This window comes from Thamnophis elegans, chromosome 10 (assembly GCF_009769535.1).
Source record: "Thamnophis elegans isolate rThaEle1 chromosome 10, rThaEle1.pri, whole genome shotgun sequence".
Lineage (NCBI taxonomy): Eukaryota > Metazoa > Chordata > Lepidosauria > Squamata > Colubridae > Thamnophis > Thamnophis elegans.
The window spans coordinates 26,556,647-26,575,781 of record NC_045550.1 but is presented as its reverse complement, the minus strand read 5'-3'; the positions used below and the strand labels follow the sequence as shown (position 1 = coordinate 26,575,781).

The 19,135-nt window shown below is 36.1% G+C and overlaps 2 protein-coding genes across 5 annotated transcripts; one reads left to right on the top strand and one right to left on the bottom strand.

Annotated features, from left to right (window-relative positions):
• Positions 1–824: 824 nt before the first annotated feature.
• On the top strand, positions 825–12,228 carry LOC116513675 (claudin-15-like). Of its 4 annotated transcripts, none has more exons than XM_032224848.1 (6): positions 825–932; positions 1,598–1,847; positions 5,824–5,988; positions 8,503–8,584; positions 9,207–9,317; positions 11,679–12,228. In XM_032224848.1, the coding sequence occupies exons 2-5, from the start codon at positions 1,637–1,639 to the stop codon at positions 9,298–9,300; spliced, it is 552 nt and encodes a 183-aa protein (XP_032080739.1). In that variant the 5' UTR covers positions 825–932; positions 1,598–1,636; the 3' UTR covers positions 9,301–9,317; positions 11,679–12,228. The 4 variants fall into 4 exon arrangements, with proteins under 4 accessions (XP_032080739.1, XP_032080737.1, XP_032080736.1 ...); XM_032224846.1 differs by having other exon boundaries at positions 9,207–9,308; positions 11,679–11,951; XM_032224845.1 differs by having other exon boundaries at positions 9,207–9,308; positions 10,387–11,748.
• Positions 12,182–15,088, bottom strand: DUSP28 (dual specificity phosphatase 28). The gene is made up of 2 exons (XM_032224849.1): positions 14,685–15,088; positions 12,182–13,256 (listed from the first exon to the last, which is right to left on the bottom strand). The coding sequence occupies exons 1-2, from the start codon at positions 15,030–15,032 to the stop codon at positions 13,125–13,127; spliced, it is 480 nt and encodes a 159-aa protein (XP_032080740.1). The 5' UTR covers positions 15,033–15,088; the 3' UTR covers positions 12,182–13,124.
• Between the last annotated feature and the right edge of the window lie 4,047 nt (positions 15,089–19,135).

Sequence of the window (19,135 nt, the reverse complement as noted above, 5' to 3'; positions counted from 1 at the left end):
ACTAAAATGAAATATTTGTTCCTCCCATATAGATACTATAAGAAAGAAGAAACAAAGTGTGTTCATTAATGTGGGCAAGAGAAATAAGAAGCAGAAGTCACTGCTAGGAGCATCTGCTCTGAAGAGTTATTATTGTGACCAGCACAGCTCTGGAAGCAGCCATGAAAAATACCTGCATTAGAATGGATTTCTGGACTAGTACATTTCTAGAGGAAGTGCACTATCTGTATTTTGCCCATATAGACATACCGTAGATCAGGGACTGTCTGGAGTCATCCAAATTTTTGCACTCCACATCTGCTAGTCCTACTTGCATGATCAGGTTTATTGAAGATTTGGGATAAGGAATTAAATGGCTGGGAAAAATCAATACAATCCAAAATGGTTCTCTCCATATCATCATATTTATGCCACCTGCCCGATCCAGTTTTTCAAGAGTTGGGAGAAAATTATATAGCATGGTAATTTACTGTATATATATATAACATGTCCCACCAAATTGAAACTGTCTAGATGCGTTGTAATGATCTGAGAATAGGCAACTCCCTATGCTGTGTGACCATTCTGATTAAATTAGCCTATACTTATTTAGAATACTACAAAAAAATTCCCCTTGGAAAAGAAAGAAATCATAAAACAAATTTCATTTTTGGAGACCATAAAATATCTAAAGCTTTACTATACAACTCCACATATATTTATTCGGAAATATAATGTTCAGCAGTTTTTGCCCACATGTATGTACAGGATTGCAGCCTTCATTTGATCAAGGAAGTCAATGAACTGGCTGAGAAGCCTTGATTTTTGGAACAAGTGATCTAAGGTCTTACATATCACGAAATATTTACCTAACTTTGGCAAACTGATTGTCAAAATTTGCTCATACGACTCAGGACTAGAAGTGCTGCATAGGAGATAAAACATTTATCAAAGTAAGGATATTTTAAAGTGATATTTGACATTTAAGTTATATATTAAGTTTATGTATTTCAAGCAGTTTAATCTAAATATTATTATTTAGTTAATTTATTTTATAATAGAACTGAAACGAATGCTAATTGAATCAACATTTTATCTGTGAAAACTTTTTATAAATAACATTTATTTTTGCATTTTATCATAAATATTAAAAATTGTATTGCTTGCTATCAACAGAATATCAACAGATAGAAATCTGCTTCTGCTTTTTTTTAATGATATATACCTGTGTTCGTTTTTTTTTCTCTTTTTTTTTTATTCCCTGCCTTGTCTTTTGTTCTTTTTGTCTTTTTTTGCTCTCTTTTTTGTGTTGTTGTTTTTTTTTTTTTTTTAATTTTCCCACTGGTGTGGGTATGTATTGTTTAAGAATATTATTATTATTAATATCTTTAAAAAGAAATTACAGTCAAATGAAAATGGATATATGATGATGGTGATATGTATGAATATCTGAGTTAAAATGCCTGAGTTATGTTTGTTGACTGTGGAGGAGATGTACCAAAGTTTATTTGTGATCGACCGATACGCTTTTTATAGCATGTAAAGAAAGATGTTGTACCTGTTTCAAATTAAAAATTAAAAAAAAAAATTTAAAAAAAATCTGCTTCTGTTTGCACAGTTTGAAAAGGAAACTACTTCATATTTTTTTTGTTGAAGAATGGCTTTGACAGCTTTTAAAACACCAGCATTGCTTCTTCTTTTTCTGAGTTTTATATTTTTACTTACTACTACTGCATCCAGCAATTGGAGAATATCAAGTATAGTCAATGCTACAAATTGGAAGTATGAAGGTCTGTGGATGAATTGTGAAGCTACTTCATTGGGTTTAATTCAGTGCAATACATTGTATGTCCCGTTAAGTTCAGACAGTAAGTTTTGTTTTTATATATAAATGATGGGTTGTTATTGTGTTTTTAACACTATGAATATGTTTATTTAATATTATATGTTATCAAACTATATGAAAGAATATTTATGCAAATCTATACATTTTCATAGATTCATAGAATTTATAGAATTCTGATTTAATACTGGGTTGAACTTATTTGTTAGTGAAAACATTGACAGTGTTGGAAACAACATATAGAAATAATATAGTTTGCCTACATTTGAGTCATGTCAGCACTGCCAGTAGATCGAGCGTAGAATTATATATACTCTCTATGGCTTTCCTTTTCTTTGATGTTTGAACATAAGTCTGTGCCAGTCTCCCTACTTTCTGATATCTGTCCCATGTGTATATTTTCTGTTTGGCATGTTTTATTGACTTTTTTTTAATATGAGATGCTAGAAAAGGCTTTAATTATTCTATCCTTAATATGCTGTAAAAGACTTTAGAGCTTGAATTTCAAAAAGTTTACATTTATATAAACATTAAAATTGGAATCCTTCATGGAAACCACTGAGACTATTAAAATATATTTGCTTTATTCTAGAAAAATAAGGGGAAAAAGAGGAAATATTTTTTAAAAAAAATCCTCAAAGATATCACAATATAGAAAAATATCATTTTAAACTCCATTGTCATAAATCTGAAATGAAATTGCCTTTCTGTAATTAAAAAAAATCTTCAATCATATGATTCTTCCCCAAATCCTATGAACAAACTTATGAATATTTGACCAGAATTGGACAATTGTGAGACAAGCTGATACAATATGTGTAAGCATAAAATGCTTACATTTTATATTTTCAGCATAAATATTAACTGAAAAATAGAAAAAATATGAAACAATCGGGTCCCATGCCATTAAGAGCTTTGTAGATAACTGCCACTATGTTGAACTGAATCCAAAACATACTGGCAACCAATGCAGTTTCCAAAGACGAGGTTTATCATTAACTCATAGAAACATAATTCCCTGCCCCACTGTGTACTGTACCAGCTACAGCTTGAAAGGTCAATAATTTGGTCAAAGACATTCTGGACATTTTACAATATTGATGTAAAAATAATAAACAACCTTTAAACCCATCACAACATGTAGCCCACCAAGCTACCTTGTATATACAGCATGCTTCGGGTGGGTGGCGGCAGCCCAGCTTTCACGCGAGCCGCAGGCTCGCGTGCACTACGTGGTCGAAGGCGGGTGGGGGGGCGGTGTTAGCGGCGTTGGCGTTGGCGGCGGCGGCGGCGGTAGTAGCGGTGGCGGCATTAGCAAGCCACTCCCATCAGGTCACATGTGTAGCAAGCCACTCCCACAAAGGAGGCCACGCCCACCGAGTAGGTTCGAACAATTTTTGAAACCCACCCCTGGTCTGTAGTCATAAATATTCCTTTGAAAGACTGTTTGCCAGGCCTTTGCTGAATGTGAATGAGATGAATTCACATTCGTTTAATAAAAGGGGTTTTGTCAGGTCAAGGACCTGCCTCGTGCTTTTTGGGGAAGCCCAGGTCAGAACATCAGGCATGTGGAGGTTATAGCAAACAGGAAGAGCTGCCACTAAGGCAATGGTCATAATTACAGGGCTTGAATTGGTTCTAAAACACTAATTTGAGAAAACACCTCAGACAGCCCTTCCCTAGTTCACAAAAGAATAAAGTGAGAGGAAGACTGAAGCATATTCAGGCTTACAAGTTTTTGTTACCCTAGTGTTACAATAACAATACTGTAGTCCCAACCTTATCAAGCCAGCAAGGCCTTACCAAACCACCAGCTCCATCATTGCTGCCATGCTGGCATTCACCAAAGAGAGGATAGTTTTTTATTTATCAACGTGGGCCTTTTATCTCTGCAAGTTGTGCAGACATGTTTTAGCTTATTAGGTTAGTGGAATACTGCTATACACATATATTTAGGATACTCAAGCAACTGCTTGGAACTGTACATTATGTCAGGTTCAGCTGTACCTGATATCTACCTGCAAGGGCAAAGAGTGTTTGCGTTGTCAACAGTACCACTGCTGGCATGGTTGCATACCCCAGCAAAACTGCCAACTTCTTTCGCTTTTAGACAGACTAATCTGGTAGCAGCAAGACAGTAAAACATTTGCAGCAGGAAGTAAGTGGTGACTTGGCTCTGATTGATGTCATATTAAGTTTAATATGGCTTGTGTCATCTGCCACGGCTAGAGTAACAATGTAACTGTAATCCAGGCCAGAAGCTTTTTATTTGAAGGCATTAAGGCCACTATGCCAAAGGGGTCCTCAAATATGCTAGAAGCTCTGAAATTAATGGTTCTTGGAATATAATGTAGTTATTTATAAAAGGCAGATTGGAACAGTTATTGACTGGGAGACTCAGGCAATGAGCTTTAGCTCTAGTGTCATAAAATATTCTGATTGTTTCACTTGAAATGTTGGAAAGTATTTTATTGATTCCTAAAATATAGCCAGCTATGACATTTAATTACATTCCATTTTATGTTTTACTTCTACTGAAGAGCAATTGCCAAGGACGATAGCTTTAAAACCAATGTTTTCTTTTAACTTAGAACACATCTGTTTTGCTGTATTTCTCCCATTGCACCCTTTTCAGGAAATTACCACATACTGCTTCATATGACTATCCTCAGATCTGAAACCCTAACCATACATGATAACCTAGAGTCCTAGACTGCCAAATGTAGGTAGACAGCATCAGCATTCCTCAGGCAAAACATCCCCATGTTGTTCGTGGTGCCTTTGTGGTGTGTGTGTGTGTGTGTGTGTTGCAGAGGGGGAGAGACAGATTCCAAACCTTCCTGGTACAGTATTTCTGGTTTTTTTTTTGTTTTTTTTTTTTATGTTTGTGTGTTCACATATTTATTCAGTGAAATAATTTGCTGAATTGAAAAATATCTACATTTGAAATATATATTTATGAAAAGAAAATAATATAAAAGTTTCTTCACGCCAAAGTGGTTGATCGTTTTGTGGAGGCATATTATTTGATTTACCTTCATATCCTTGCCATTTTATAGGAAATTTGAATATTAAAAATAAAACAAATACAGAACAGTTCATATAATTTTTTGTGTAAGAAATTTAAATTTGTATTTTGAGAGCCAGAAATAGAATATAAACATTTCTAGTACTTGAAATAAAATGAAAGAAAGCAATGTTTATGATGGTTGGTATCAATTTGTGACAAGGGTATAGCTTTCTATAATAAAATAACATTCTGCTTGTAAAGACTAATTTCATGTCCATGAAATGGGGCAGTTGTCTGATATATTAGTGATGCCATGCTCTGCATTAATGGTTTAATAAAAACACATAATTGATTATGTATGTAATGTATGTAAACAAATTATTTGCTTACATATATTTAATAAGATCTATAGCAACTGTTGGTTTATTTTTCTTCAATGCAGTTTACTTCTCATCTCCCCAAATTGTTCTTTAGAAGCTATGCTATACAGTATGTTGTTGTTTTTTTAGCTCTTTGCTTCTTCCAGGTATTTTAATGCTCCTGCTTTGCTGTTTTCATCAATTGAAGTGTACTAGTTACTAGATGTGCAAACAGTTGCGAGATATAAGTAGTGGCAGTGAAAAATCTCATGATAAATTCAGTGATTTTTTTTTCTTAAATCGAGAAAAATAATTATATCCCTACCTAAATAACTAGGGCTGGGATCTGCTTGAGCAAAATGTTATACATTCCCCAACTACATTATTTTTCTCTTTCAATATTTTATTTATGCATCTTTCATGAGTAGCTGAGTACACAGAAAGTAATATGAAACACCATAATAGATAATCCTGACTACAAGAGATACTTGAATATTAGAAAGCCATAATGATATTCTGAATGCTGTCCACTTTGCTTCCAGTCAAGGTTTGATTAATGGATGGATCGAAGGCAACATCACTTGCTCTACACTAAAATCAAAAACTGTGGTATTTTTTTTTCTTCCCTGCAGCTTTTTTTCAAGTATGTCGAGCTCTGATGATTATATCCCTGGTATTGGGGATATGTGGAATTCTGCTGGCGTTACTCAGTTTGAAATGCCCTCAGCTTGGTTTCAGTGATGAAAAAACAAAAATAAAAATTTCCATGATGAGTGGAATAGTATTTGCTTTGGCAGGTGAGAAATCTTATAATGGACATTTATGAAGTTTCTTAAAGCTATGTAGAAATATCTTTATTTATTCTTGGCTGGTCCCTTGGGAGACCTTGTCATTTGTATTAAGTAAGGGATGAGATGAGTTAAAGGAAAATATACCATATTTTTGGGAGTATAAGATGCTCCGAAGTATAAGACGCACCTAGCTTTTGGGGAGGAAAACAAGAGAAAAAAAATCTGCCTCTGCTTCCCAGCAATTTGCCTCCTTGCCCCAAACAGCAAACAGTACAGAAGATATACACTGTTTGTACAGATGCTATTAAAATTGATGTGGCTTTCTGGAAGTATATATTATTCTCTGCTATTTAAAAGAAGATACAATAGCACTGGGCCTCTTCAGATCAAGCATTTATTTTAAAAAGCTTCTCCGTTTTGTTAAGTTGTCTAGAACAATAATACAGCAGTTTTTTTAGAAATAAATCTAATAATTTGAACATTCTATAGGCATTTATAGTTATTGACTTACCTCCTTGCAGCAAACAGCCTGTTTCAGTTTGGCCTGATTAGAAGAAAAAAAATTTGCCTCTGCCTCCCAGCAATTTGCCTTGTTGCAGCAAACAGCAAGTTTCACTTTCAATTTCAGTTTGAGCATGGGGCTCCTGATGATCAGCTGTTTCAGGCTGCAGGGATTGCCATAGCCCAGCAATGGTGAAACTTTTTTGGCTCGCGTGCCATAAGGGGGGGGAAGTGCAGGGGGGTCGTGCGTGGCTGTGCTTTACCCATAATGCAACGCGCAATCCCCCCAGTGCACATGTGCGCATGGGAGGCGCTCCCCCCATTTTTTGCATAATTTATTCATCTTCCCCTGGTTCAGGGGGTTTGTAAGAGCCTGGGGAGGGCGAAAACAGCCCCCCCTGGAGGCCCTCCTGAGACTTCAGGGACCTTCAGGAGGCTTCCCTGAAGCCTCCGGAGGTCCCTGAAGCATCCGGAGGGCTTAAACTGACCCTACGAGCAAACCGGAAGGCCATTCCCGAACTTCCGGTTTGCCCATAGGGCCGGATTTTTTGCGCTCCTGGGGATTCAGGGAAGTTCCTGAAGCCTACGGAGAGCCTTGGTGGGGAGGCTCTTTTCACCCTCCCCAGGCTCCTATAAAGCTTCTGGAGCCTGGGGAGGGCGAAAGATGGCTTTAAAAAAGGCTGAACTTAGCTGGCTAGCGCGCCCATGCACGCTGGCCAGCTGACAGGGCAACACCTCGGCCATAGCCTATTGCCACCTCCACAAGACCCATTTTCTCTGTTTGCTGCAAGGAGGTAAATTGCTGGGAGACAGAGGCCGAAGAGTGGGGGCCGGTGGGTGGATGGGGCTACATTCAATGTATAAGATGCACCCAAATTTTCACCCTCTTTTAGGGGGGATGGTGGGTCTTATACTCCGAAAAATACAGTTATATGAAAATAGGTTAATTGAAAAGTTTACTTGGGGTGATTTAAAAAGCAATAAAAGTATAATTCCCTTAGAATGTGTTCTGAATCTTATTTATTATGACACAGTTTAACTATGTTTACCTAATTGGTTATGACATTTTAACTGTCCCCCTCTGATAAACAGACCAGACATATTAAGTTTTTTAAACAAATCACTAAATTTATTTGCAGTTTTGCTATTTTTTTATTTCTAGCATAGGTCACATTAGTTTTCTGAAATAGCATTGAAGAGCCAGTATACACAGTACATTTAAAGATGATTTTCACAAAATGAAAAAAGAATACAAGTCCAAACTCACTGGTGTCTTTTTCTCCATTTGTATGAAGCAAGATATGCTTAAGACTGGATGTTTTGAGTTACAATGTCAGGAGTTATAACCCCATACATGGAGGCCACTAACTTGCAGAAGTCAGCATCAATAGATCCCATTTCTTTCTATTTTGTCGTAGAAAACAGATTCTCCTTTTTTTCTGGGTGATTTTTCTAGTAATTTAATTAATTTTAATATTTTAATTTCAAGGCTGCCCAACTCTACAACTTTGGCATGTTACAATTAAAGAATAATGTAAAAGAAAACAACATACATCCACAAAAAGGGAACACAACCAACTGGAAGACTAACACTATAAATAATTATTTCATGTAAACTGTTCAGAACAGTAATTATATGGAGCTTCTCTGGGTATTTATTTCAGTTTTAAAAAATACCACTAATTCATATGATCTTTCTCGGATGTTTTAATTTTGTTAACTATGTAACAACGATTATATATGCATACTAGTCTATACAGATCATACAGGTAGTCATACAGGTGCTTACAAATGAAATGGTCTTCTAAGTCCTTTCTAGCAAAATATCTTTTAGGCATGAAAAAAAGACCTTGGGTGAGCCTTGAAGAACCTTATTCCTTTCTTTAAGTATCTGAGATAGTTTTGTAGTTTCAAGGAATAGATCCAAAACTCCTTTGCAGATGAAATGTCTTATCAAATGACTTGCATGGCTCTAATACAGGTAATGTTCATCTATATTTAATCTTATTGTTTGGCCAGGTCTCTCATCAATGGTTGCTCTTTCGTGGTATGCAGTATGTATCATAACTGAGTTTTTTGATCCTTTGTATGCTGGAACAAGGTAAGTCAATATTTCTGTATATTTTTAGTTCTGTTTGGTATTTTTTTTAGCATTACCAAACTGCCCAGAGGATTGAACAGCCTGTAGGTGCTAATTCACATATATTGTAATAAGTTTGACATTAAAATTGTGTTGGGTTTCTTGTTATGTCTGTTAACAAAGATTAACACAATTAACAATAATGCTTATTGCATTATTGCAATCTTCCTCAATTTTACCACTATTAAAAATTCTGGGAATGGAAGTTTACAAATGTGGAAAGTGTCCAGGTTGTGGAACTTACTGGTTTTTGGTTTCTCAATACTTGATGTCTGTCTCTTAGACATATTAGACTGCATGGGAAACAAGGACTCAACTTCATCTTTCTTCATCATTCTTGATCTTTGTAACACAGATGGAACATATCACTATAGCCCTTTTTTTTCATCGCACTTGTGTGCATTCATCCCAGTTGTGCAAGCAATCTTTAATTCTTCCATCCCCATGTATCAGTACCTGGAGTTCTTTGAATTTTCTTCTCCCTAAAATCACCTTTCTCTTGTACCAATAACTGTAACATATAACAACAAAGCATTTGATTGTATGTGGTTTTTGAATATGATATGTATGACCTTTATTCTAGATATGAAATGGGACACGCACTGTATCTAGGTTGGACTGGTTCCCTTCTTTCAATAATTGGTGGGATCCTGTTCACATGTTCATCCCGCAAATGAAATCAAAGGTATTTAAGGTGAATTATTCATCTTTTAAAAATCACAGGTATGAATAGGATTTGTAGTAGTCTAGAGTGCATTTTAAAGACCCAGTTGTGTACTTTGTTCAGTAACAAACATCACCTATTTCCCATCTTTTGTGGAATATTTTTTGAGAAAAGGGATGTCATATCAATACGCAGGGAATCATAGTGAAATGATGAGGCTTATTTACTGACATGAATATGATTGGAGCGTAAGGAATAAATTGATTATGTAATTATAATCAATTATTTATATATTATATTTTGAAATAAATGTCGAGGTTTACACAGTAGATTATTTAGCTAGAGAAATAAATAGTTATTAAATATCCTCTCACGAATACAGCTCATCTGTCTGGAACCCGCACTGCATATCAGACATTAATTAAACGAGTCCAGAGATATTTCACGTGAAGAGTCCTCCACTCCTCTGCTCACAACAGAATATCTTATGCCACCAGGCTTGAAATTTTGGGCTTAGACAATTTAGAACTATGCCACCTTCGGTCTGATTTAAGCGTAGTACATAAAATTATGTGCTACAATGTCCTACCTGTCAATGACTACTTCAGCTTCAACCACAACAATACACGGGCAAACAACAGACACAAACGTAAGGTAAAACGCTCCGAACTAGATTGCAGAAAATATGACTTCAGCAGCAGAGTGGTCAATGCCTGGAATGCACAACTTGACTCTATGGTTTCTTCCCCAAACCCCCAAAACTTTAACCTTAGGCTGTCTACTGTTGACCTCACCCCATTCCTAAGAGGTCTGTAAGGGGCATGCATAAGCACATCGAAGTGCCTACCGTCCTTGTCCTAATCTTCCCATTTATTCGAATCAATGTATTCATAATCATGTTTATACTTTATGTTATCTTATACATGCTTGATAAATAAATAAAATAATGATAGCAAAAAAGATTTCTTATACTCAAGCAGAAAAAGATAGAAATTAAGAAATTAGAATCACAAGTCACTTCAGACAGCCCATAGGAAGAGATCCTTTACTTTATGAGGGTTTTTTCCATTCTCATGATAAAATTCTTCCCTTACTGTAGTAATCTCAGAACAACAGAGCATCAGGCAAGAGACGATGGAGAAGACTGCTAATACTCGGATGAGGAAAAACAAGTGGGGGCAACTAACCCCTGAATATAAATATAGACTCACACTGCTTGAGAACACCAAAAATTCCCCCATGAAGTTCCCCAATGCTGTGCTAAGAAGAGGCAATCTTTTAGATGGTCAGACTTAATATTTCATTTGAAAGTTTGGAGCCATTTTTTTCTTCTCTTCTGGAGATTCAGGCTATTTCACATATCACAAATCAACACACTGGTACAGTGTATTCTTCGTATCCTTCCCTTTCTCCACAGCTAAAAGATTTTAGTTTTAAACAAAATTGGAAAAAACTGATAAACTGAATAGGAAGGCGTTGGCCTTCACAAGCACACTTACTTACTTACTTACTTACTTACTTACTTACTTACTTACTTACTTTCTTATTTACTTAGCTTGTGGCATAACATATATGAACTAGCAATATATGTTAATATTTTACCTAGATTAGTAAAAAACAATAACATGTAAATGTGTACATAAAAGATCTAAGTTCAAATACCAATCACACTGATTCCCAAGAATACCTTTAGATTCCACATAAGCTCCATAAATATTCTCAGAAAATAAAAATAGCGACTCAGCCCAGTGCTTTTGTCATTTCTAAATTCCTTCTTCAGCCCTCCCTCCCAATATAATAATATAAGAACATTACAGAACTAGACAGAGGCTGAGAGTAGCCACAGCACTTCACCTTTAAATAAACTGTTTTGCTCTGTTTGGCATTTTGTGAAGGGGCATGCCACATCACTTTTCTTTTTGATACTGTCAGGGTACCTATTTTCCCATGAGCCAAAAAAGATTTTAATTGTCTGGTTAATACTAGTCTTGAAAACTTTGTAAACTAAAATTCTTTTACATCTTTCATCACCAAAATATAAGCTGCTTAGACCCAAAACCTAATTACTAATTACTGTATACTGTATATGTGTCAGATTATATATTTAGTTTTATGTATGTAGATTTTTTCTGTTAGTCATCTTGAATGATGACTGATGGAAAGGTAGGGAAGCCAACTACATTATATTTGCATTTTAAACTTTAAAACAGCTTAGTTTTACTCAGCTACATCTATTTCATTAAACTATTTGCACAGAATATATGATTTTTAGTTTCACATTTGTTTACAGCTTAACAATATATAGTGTCTATGGATTTGATATTATCTAGCTCAATTATAATAAACAAAGAGTGGGAAATGTAATATATTTATCTCTATTTTTAATTACAGATAACATGGATATCGTCATGCAAAATTATGTGTAACATTTTATTTAAAACATATTTACATTTGCTAAACCAATTCAAAACAATGCTATGCAAACTTTCCAAAAAGAGCACTTTGCAAAGTACAACCCATATCTCCTTCAAGTGTTAAAGCATCCATTGCATCCTCTGGAAGGCTTGCAACACCTGTTGAAAAACCCTCCTTGGTTGCCTGTTACTGTGTATATGCACATTCAACACAGAAACAACCAGAAATAGCTCTTGAAAGAACTGCAAAGTGTTCCAAATAATTTAGTGCTTTAATATTTCATGGAAGGGGGCTTCAATTATGCTTACAGAGTTTGTGAAGCATCTTTGTCTAATGCTTGGCACAGCCCCAACACATCTCTTCTTCTGTAACATTTACCTTAATGTGCTCTCCCATTTGTGTCTATTCACAGCACCATACCCTAGCAATAGCTGGTGTTGCCATCATCTTAACATCAGTCAAAAAGTTTAAGTTGTCCTTAGCTATATTGGTGTTAATGTCATGTTTTCCTCCTATTCTGGCACTAAGAACAAACTCAAGATGTGCAAAATCTGTTGTGATTTGTAACTCACTCTGATGAGCTTGGAGGAAGGCTCAGGAAGGGACTTGCATGTGAGACAGAAAAATCTCACAAAAAGGTTTTCTGCCCACTCAAGATAGATGCATGGCATTTCAACTCAACAGTGGGGAAAGGCCCTTAAGTAGTTTATCATTTTAGTGCTGAATATTATAATAAACATTATGGCATATTTAAAAAATCATGAAAATTATTTAAATCACATAATCATGTAAAATGACATATCTTTCCTAGTTTGCTAAATGTACTATGTCACATTATTTTATTACTTTATAAAGATATGATAATTTGCAGAATAAAGCTATCAGTACTTAAAATTCTGGCGGATTGAAAGTATATTAAAAACAATATATGGGAAGGAGCTAATTCTGATTTCTCAACTATTTTTCAATAAAAATAGATGATAGAAAATGCTGACTTCTGGGTGTCGCATGGACAAACCCATCCTGTTTTCTTGGAATTGTTTTTGGGAAATTGCTACTGCCTTCCTCCTATGATCTTGAGTAACCTAAAAACACACAAAGTCACACTTATGATCTTATTTCTAGCCAACTGCATTTAATTAGTATATCAACATTATCCTCAAAGCAGAAGTGCAACTTCTCCCTCCAAAAGATTTGGCCAACCCATTATAGCTGCATTTAATTATACTTAACATTGAGCAGATTTTGGAGATTTGAATTATGCCTTATTGGAAGGTTTTCAGCTAGTTTCTTAAGACTACAATAATAAAGTAGATGATCCCAGGTCTTTTTTTAGTATATTCAATTCAGGTGTTACCTAGAAGCATTTTAAATCTTCCTCTTTAAAGGGATTTCCCAACATTGTAATCTGAATCAATTTGTTTATTTATTATGTGAAATTGTATTTGAAGAAAGTCTTCTTTGCTGCTGTCTTTGCAAATGGTCTTCATATTTCTGTAGCTGAGACCAAAATCCTACATTGGGCTCTGCCATTGGCCTGGCAATCTTCACAATCTACAAGGTATGAGAAAAAGCATATTGCATTGATTATAAGGACTTTTTCTCCCAAGCCTTTTGTCCTAAAATTATAAAACAAAATAGGATACAATTGTTATAACAACATTATAATTCAGTGGTAGAACAAGTATTTTGTATGCAACAGGTCCAAAGTCCCATCCCAATCATTTCCAGTGAAAAGGATAAAACAGCTGTGAGAGGGAAGATGCCACCACACCCAAGATCTACTGCTAATCAGTGCAAAAGATGGTAAAGTAGAAAGAGAAGAGGTCTGATACGAAATAAGGCAACTTCCTGAATGTTGCTTTTTTCCCAATAACTCTGGCACGGCTATGAAGTTAGAAAGCAGTTTCCTAGACCAACTTATTCTTCTTGGGAGGTTGTTACTACCACCCTAACTTCCAGCTTTTGTCATTTTTTAAAAACTTTCTCTCTGAAGGGAGTCGATGACCTAGGGTTAGAGAGGCATAGTCAGAGAATTTGGAGAAGATATGATTTGAACTTGATAAAATCAATATTTAGATGTGTGCATCTAAATACTGGTTTAGCTTTCTGTGACTTAGCTGAAGTGCAATTTGCAAATAAAGAAAAATATTAAATTGTGTTAGACAAAGAAGCAGAAAATCATGCCCACCATTTATGAATTGGATTGTATAGAATAAATTAAAGGTAATGAAATGATTTCAAGAAATACTAAGGAACACACACACACACATCAACATTATTTCTTTCTAGAGTCAAGATTGAAGGCAATACTAATTCTGGAGTAACATTATTGTTAAAGAGAGACAGAAGTTTGACTCAAGCATCAATATCTCTCATATCCACACTTTTTTTAAAACATTGTTGCTCAGTCAAGAAACAACACAAAAACTGGATTCTGATAGCAGAAGAGGAAATTATAGCATGAGTAGCTAACTGAATCTCAAGATGGGAGAAAATGAATTATTTTACTCTCCATAGGAAAAAAAAAGAAAATAGAGAAATAATAATAATAATAATGTTTCTCAGAAAGATTGCAAGTAAAAGTAGCATAGAAAGACTATTTTTGAAATGTCTGGCATTAACAAAGTATTGCACTACGTAATTGTTGGAAGTACAAAATTTCATCAATTAAGTTGACAAATTTCATCTTATATTTTTTGCTTTGAATCAGATTAAAATAATTTACATTTAGTCTTCAGAGTTCACATTTTTTAAGTTCCCATTAATCAGATGAGATTTAAATGAGCTATTATCATAATTCATAATTATCATAATTCAATTGTGTTGTGGCACTTTCATTATGTTCCTTTATAAAACAAAATGCTGAATCATTGTTACTGAGATGGCCAATGTATTCCATCCAGTTAAATACACCATCAATGTATAAGTCCATTTAATCAGATGCAGAAGTAATGTTTATTTTCAGCATGCTCACAGTACCTCAAAGGCTTCCTTCAACCTGAGCTTTTGATGCTTCATCAAGTAAGCAGTGCAGATAGTTGCAGATCTGCTGCGACCATTTTTACAGTACACTAAGCACTTCCCGCCTCTTTGGATGGTGTCTTCTATGGCATCACTGCAGTGCTCAAAGTACTTATACAGGTTCTCCGAAGGATCATCAAAGACAGGGATTCTCAGCAAATGGCTTTGCTGAAAGCTTGGGAAGGGCTGTTGTCTGGAGACATTGATACAGAACGTGATTCTCTCTTGACTGAGGAGACTCTCACAGCAGGCTGACCTAGAATTGCTAATGAACAAAGAATCAGCGATCTTGCAGAGGGACAACATTTGGTGGTGAATGACAATATCACAGCAAGAGAAGTGCTGCTGAAGATTTCTTGGGAAGAAGCTGAAAAGAACAGGAAATAGGGGAGACTCAAAAGTAGCGTGAGGGTAGATTGTCTGAATCTTTGTTCTTTAGCCATCTGTGTTTAGCACTGTGCTATATTTATTCTGCTGGCAGCCTCAAGGATTATATTACACTGTTCCACCCTTCTCTAAAATTGCAGCAGATTGATTTGAGCCTGAACATAGCCTCAGAATAATAACAGTAGTAGTAGTAACCTGAAAACGAAAGACCCTTTCTAAGATGGATGAGTTTACTAACAGAGATTAAAATAAACTAGAATGAATAAAGAACATGTATTTTCTGGAGAGTGGAAGAAATTGATCTTTCTCAAAACCAGGAACCAGAAGTTGGGAACTAAGAGAAAGACTAAAGCAGGTTGAAGATGTTTGTCCTTTGGAAAAGTTAGAAACCCATCATGATTTTTTTAAAAAAATCTATATTTTTAGTAACTTCTTTGGCGGTGATTGGATAGTCATGGTGCTTCTGTTACCACTTGTTCAAAGCAAAAACCCATTCAGAGATGAACCATCAACTATCGTATTACTTTTGGGTAGAAAGCATTTGTTTCCATCTCTAGAATCAAGCAAGATGTCCAAAGCAGCAGCAGCAACAGATCTATAATGATTCAATCAAACATCAGAAAATAGTTCAACAATATTAAAATTAGACATGTGTGAGAGGGTGGGAGAAAAGATTCTCAGAACCTGGCACATTAGAATACATGGATGGTGGAATGTAAAATATTATTTAGAGAAGGATATATTTAAATGCTTGTATTGCTGGATTCCCAAATTGCTACTGAATATTCAGACACATCTCTGAGTGTTAAGATCCAATGGGCATTTCCAGATATTTGGGCAAGTACAGGTGGTTCTTGACTTACAACCACAGTTGAGCCCAATTGAAAATTTATATTGCTAAGTGGGAAATTTGTTAAGTTAGTTTTGCCCCATTTAAAAACTTTTCTTGCCATATTTAAGTGAATTGCTGAAGTTAGTAATGCGGTTGTTAAGTAAATCTGGCCAGAATTCCAAATATTTTGCTACTCCAATGCCCAAAAGAAAATTAAACATCTTTTTTCAATCTTGTCTGAAATTCCATCCAGAATATATGCAGTTTTATCATACAGCAAATATATTCAGTTCAGCTCAGTCTAGCTTCAGATCAATAAATCAAAGCAATAAGGCTGTTCAAAACTACAGGGGGAGCATAAGCTATGTTTGAAAGCATTTAGCATGCTGCAAGACCACAATAACACAACAAAGCAGTTGATTAGATTTCCTAGTAGAGTATTGGGTAAGAATGGTCTTAATCATGGTATCAATGTGTCAACATTTATCAAAGTCAAGCTAATGTGTTGAACATTTTAATCAGTAGATAAATTATTATATAATGTATTCTAACCCTAGTCCATAAAATTCCTGTACTTACCCAAAAGAGATAGACAGTGGCACAGCAATCTCAAGAGTTAAACTAAGTATTTACCAGGGAGGACAAGTAAAGGATCTGCAGCTAGGTGAATGGGCTTAGTTACAGTGGCAATGGGTGCAATAATGGAAGATCTGAAATATCAGATTAGGGAGAGATTATCATGAAGAAAATCTATGTAGTCACTTGGAATAAAAAATGACTTGATGGCACATAATCAATAATCAAATGTACGAGTCTACAAAGGTAACATTTCATGCAAGGTAAAAAGAAGTCCTTTTGTATCACTGATGTTACATAATGGTGGCTATTTCTTCTTCAACTCCTTCATTTGTCCTGAAAGTTCATAATGAAGAGACCAATTATATATCCACGTGGATATATAAATTAGATTGGCTCTATTGCTTATGGTTATGGTTTGGTTATGGTTTATTAAACTTGTATGCCACCCTATTCCCCGGGGGGACTCAGGGCGGCTAACAAACTCATAGGGGAGGGGGTAATACAAAAAACCAACAAGACAAAACAATTACAGAAAAACAGATTAAAACTCAACAGCCACAACAATTCGAGTGGGGCTGGGAACTCATCAGCCCCAGGCCTGCCGGAACAGCCAGGTCTTAACGGCTTTGCGGAAAGCCTGAAGGGTGGTGAGGGTCCGAATCTCCACGGGGAGATCGTTCCAGAGAGCCGGAGCAGCCACAGAGAAGGCCCTCCCCCGGAGGGTCGACAGTCGACACTGGGTAGCTGATGGAATCCGGAGGAGGCCTAATCTGTGGGATCTAATTGGTCACAGGGAGGTAATTGGCAGGAGGTGGTCTCTCAAGTACCCAAGTCCGATACCATGTAGGGCTTTAAAAGTAACAACTAGCACCTTGAAACGTATCCGGAGTCTAATAGGCAGCCAGTGCAGCTCGCGGAGGATAGGTGTAACGTGGGTGTACCGAGGTGCACCCACAATCGCTCGCGCGGCCGCATTCTGAACAAGCTGAAGTCTCTGAATGCTCTTCAAGGGCTGCCCCATGTAGAGCGCATTACAATAGTCCAGTCTTGAGGTCACAAGGGCGTGAGTGACTGTTCTGAGTGCCTCCCGGTTTACAAAGTGATGTAAAATTATTCCAAAATTCTCTATTCACTATGGCCAACAACCAGCTCAACAGAGACTAAAATCCAGGAAAAGCTTCCTTAAATCCATGGAAAATTTTGAAGAATTTGAAAGCAGAGTGGAACTATGGAAAGCGACAGAGAATCAACACCAAATGGAACCATTGGAGGAGTGGCCACCTGGGGCTGGCAAAAGCTGGGAAGTATGGAAATGGTTAGATAGACTGCATACGGGTACAAGATCCAGAGACACTGTGAACACATGGGGCTATCCGATGGCGCCTGTTCTTTGTGATTGTGGTGACATACAGACAACAACACATACAGTATGTATCCCTTTGTTGTATCAGTGGACATTTGAGGATCTAATGGCTACTCGACTGAATGCAACCAATGTTGTTAGTTTCTTGGAAACTGTAAAAGATGTTTAATTTGTACATATTTTATCAAATATAAAGAAAATCAATAGGTTGGGAAAACATGGCATTTTAATGGAGTCTCAGTTTAAAGAAATGTCCAAAAGTATAGCTTTTTAAATTCAGAAACACAAAATGTTATTGAATTTCTGTCTGGACAGAAATGATAGGCTATAAATATCTGAAATTTTGTGCTGATGTTTACCAGAACATTCTCCAGAGGTGTTAGGAGTATAATCTAATGGTTGGGTTGGCAATATATAAATCATGTAACAATTTTGTACTTGTTTCTTTAAATCATACTGTAAAATGTGATTGGTTGCTGTTTTCCTCAATTGGCCATAAGAAGGAGCCAGAATGACTGTTAGCACTCTGTTTGTTAGATGCTGGGCTGATCTGATCTGAGAGTTTTGGAAGCTGGCTCTTAGAAAGTGCCGTGAGCTATTGTAAGTTTTGCAACTGTTAGCAAACTTTGTGTATCTGACTGATTGTACGATACTGGACTATGTTATTTGGATTATCCCTTAACTGAAAGACATTCATGACTGACTGTCTTATCCTTGTATGACTTGGACTGTTTGATGGACTCTGATACCTCTATTTCCACGAAAGTAAAAGCCTATTTAAACTGCAGTGTCTCTGTATGCTAGTTTGCATGTTCTCCAACACAACTCTCACAACGCTTATCTGAACGTACTCACTCTCCCAACGGGGAGCTTACCTAACAAGAGGTTTTTATAGCTCCTGATTAAAACCTTCCTTGGAAACAGTTTTAACTGGACTATCTAATCAAGAAAAGACAGAAACCAGGGATACACACATAGACGCACAACTCACTATGTGGAAAATTAAAATGAAATCTACCATGAAGCCTGTGAGAGGTGCAATGAAAGCAGTCCCGTTCAAAAGATCAAGTGCCAATATTGGATCTCAAAAACATAAGCTTCATGGGTCAGCTGGAAGCTTGCTAATATGGGCAAATCAGCTTCTTGCTCTATTTGATGCATTCAAAAGAGAAATAATTACCATTTAACTCATAATGTACATGTGAGCTTGAAAACGATTTTGCCAAACAAAAATAAAGTGAGTGCTAA

Excerpts from the sequence above, each read along its gene's own strand:
- LOC116513675 (XM_032224848.1), top strand. The coding sequence starts at position 1,637 with ATGGCTTTGACAGCTTTTAAAACACCAGCATTGCTTCTTCTTTTTCTG. Across the intron at positions 1,848-5,823 it reads TGTCCCGTTAAGTTCAGACA|CTTTTTTTCAAGTATGTCGA; the intron begins GTAAGTTTTGTT and ends TCTTCCCTGCAG. Across the intron at positions 5,989-8,502 it reads AATAGTATTTGCTTTGGCAG|GTCTCTCATCAATGGTTGCT; the intron begins GTGAGAAATCTT and ends TTGTTTGGCCAG.
- DUSP28 (XM_032224849.1), bottom strand. The coding sequence starts at position 15,032 with ATGTTGTCCCTCTGCAAGATCGCTGATTCTTTGTTCATTAGCAATTCT. Across the intron at positions 13,257-14,684 it reads GGTTGAAGGAAGCCTTTGAG|ATTGTGAAGATTGCCAGGCC; the intron begins GTACTGTGAGCA and ends CATACCTTGTAG.